Below are 2,582 nucleotides of genomic sequence, written 5' to 3' on the forward strand. Positions count from 1 at the left end.
AAAAGATTTCAAACTGGAATAAGTAGATTATTCAGAACTCAAGGACACTTTACATGAAAAGTGAAGGGAGATTATTTTTAATTCATTAAAAGAGTGAAATATCTGGAAGTCGGTTGGAGGGAAAGGTGAGTAGGAAAGTCACGTAGAGCAGAGTCATGCAGGCCTCACACTGTGAGGAAGAGAACAACTTGAATGAAAGCACCACTAAACAAGGGATTATCCATATTTTTGACTTCCTCAAGAATATCAGCTGTGGAAAAGCTCCATAGTTGTGTCTATTGTTAGAAAAGCATAGATTGCAAATCACAACTGATTATGCACAAGAGGAGCCACACAGCAGAAAAGCCATACAAATCATCTGATTGTGGCAAAAGCTTTAGTCAGAACAGCTCCCTTGTGGTTCATGGAAGGACCCACACAAGAGAAAAGCCATAAAAGCACTCCTAGTGCAGTAAATGCTTTAGTGAGCATGGCAACGTGGTGATACATCAGAGGATTCACAGCAGAGAGAAAACGTATGACTGTACTGATTGTGCGAAAGTTTCATTACAAATTCCCATGTCATGAGGCACCATAGGAGATACACAGAAGAGAAACACTTTGAATGTGCTATCTGTGGGGAAAGTTTCAATAGAAATTCCCATCTGGTGAGTCACCAGAGGACTCACACAGGAGAGAAATCCTTCGAATGTCCTGATTGTGGGAAACGTTTCAGTCAGAATTCCTGCCTTGTGAGACACCAGAGGATTCACACAGGAGAGAAACCCTTTGAATGTCCTGATTGTAGGAAAAGTTTCAGTCAGAATTCCAGCCTTGTGAAACACCAGAGGATTCACACAGGAGAGAAACCCTTTGAATGTCCTGATTGTAGGAAAAGTTTCAGTGAGAATTCCAGCCTTGTGAAACACCAGAGGACTCACACAGGAGAGAAACCCTTTGAATGTATTTATTGTGGGAAAAGTTTCAGTCGCTATTCCATTCTGGTGACCCACCAGAGGACTCACACAGGAGAGAAACCCTTTGAATGTCTTGTTTGTGGGAAAAGTTTCAGTCGCAATTCCATTCTGGTGACACACCAGAGGACTCACACAGGAGAGAAACTCTTTGAATGTCCTGATTGTGGGAAAAGTTTCAGTCAGAATTCCAACCTTGTGAAACACCAGAGGACTCACACAGGAGAGAAACCCTTTGAATGTCCTGATTGTAGGAAAAGTTTCAGTTGCAATTCCCACCTGGTGAGACANATCCGTGGAGGGGGTGGGCACGGGAAGGGGACTGGCGAAGAGAAAGAAGAAGCAGAGGGAGGCAATGATCCTAGGCAGCCCAGGTGGAACAAGCAAAAGAATGACACGGGCGGACTGCTGAGGGATATAGGAGATACGGCCAGAGAAAAAGGGGGGAAGCACCTACAGGAGCTGCAGCGGGGTGGATGGGATCAGCCGGCCTCCAGAGAAGGGAACAGGCACCCCGGGTCTGGTGGATTCGATCGTTGCAGGGGGTAGGAGGGCAGGATCAGGCGGTGCGGGGGATACGGCCAAAGAGGATAGGAGGGGGGAACGTCCCATCTGCTCCCAGCCCAAGCAAAAATGAGACGTGAAGTCACACACACAAGCAGGAAATGCAGGGCAGGAACAGCCGGTAATGTAAAAACTACCGTTGGAATGCAGCTTACACAATTAGGACCAGTGACAAGGTCCAGGAGCCGTGTGCAGGCTCTACTCAACCTATAAAAGACTCTCCCATAGACTGGCTTCTTAAGCCCTGATGATGTCAGCAGTGGCTGACGAAAGCTTGGCATTTGTAAACTTGGTATTAAACTTTTATAGTTTAAGGATTCTCCCTGGTGTTCACTTTTATTTATTTATTTATTCTAAACATGGATGTATCCAGGGATCGTATTTTTAATGTTATTATTAGTGTATATCAGTGGTAGTCAACCTGGTCCCTACTGCCCACTAGTGGGCGTTCCAGCTTTCATGGTGGGCGGTAGGGGATTTGTCTGATATTGAAGCACTTTCCTTTTTTTAATTTAATTGACTTTTAAAAAAAAATTCATAGCATTATTTAAAAACATTTTCATTAGGTTTTCATAAAATTCCCCGTGACAATTTAAATTTCTGAAAATATATTATTTGTATCGCCCGCACATAAGTTTAGTTCACGTTACATAAGTGAAACTAAATGGCGCTATAGTGTGACCACAAACAAAAGAGCCTCGTCTCAGAATAGCTCGCACATCTTCCTCCACACCACCCAGCTGTAACAGACAAGCAGAGCTGGTAGCCGGCGCTCCCCGCAAACCCAATCCACGATGCGCGAGAGGCATGCACAGACAACAATACACGGCGCAGGCTCTTTTGTTTGTGGTTGCACTGGTCAGTACGCAGTTAGATTTGTGAGAGTGAACACGTGCCTACAGCTTCAAACAAAATATTGTGAGTCTATGTCTCAAAAAAAGAAATACGCTCGTGGCTATTTGCCAGAGTATCTGAAGATGGGTTTCATAGAATCTGTTGTAAATAAACAACATCCAATGTGTTTATTGTGTCATAAAACATTATCCAAGTCGATGAAGCCAAGTC

General features: G+C 44.1%; 1 protein-coding gene across 1 annotated transcript in view; it reads left to right on the forward strand.

Moving 5' to 3' along the window:
- Window positions 1–563: 563 nt before the first annotated feature.
- The window catches only part of LOC107299875 (zinc finger protein 84-like), a gene marked incomplete at its 3' end in the record, with an annotated part of 18,702 nt that continues 16,683 nt past the window's right edge, over window positions 564–2,582 (forward strand). The window contains exons 1-2 of the mRNA XM_015829217.2: window positions 564–647; window positions 765–1,235. Of these exons, the coding sequence (XP_015684703.2) occupies window positions 564–647; window positions 765–1,235 (555 nt within the window). The remainder of the gene's footprint in view (window positions 648–764; window positions 1,236–2,582) is intronic.

The sequence above is a fragment of the Protobothrops mucrosquamatus genome, unplaced genomic scaffold, assembly GCF_001527695.2.
Source record: "Protobothrops mucrosquamatus isolate PMUCROS unplaced genomic scaffold, P.Mucros_1.0 scaffold5649, whole genome shotgun sequence".
NCBI lineage: Eukaryota > Metazoa > Chordata > Lepidosauria > Squamata > Viperidae > Protobothrops > Protobothrops mucrosquamatus.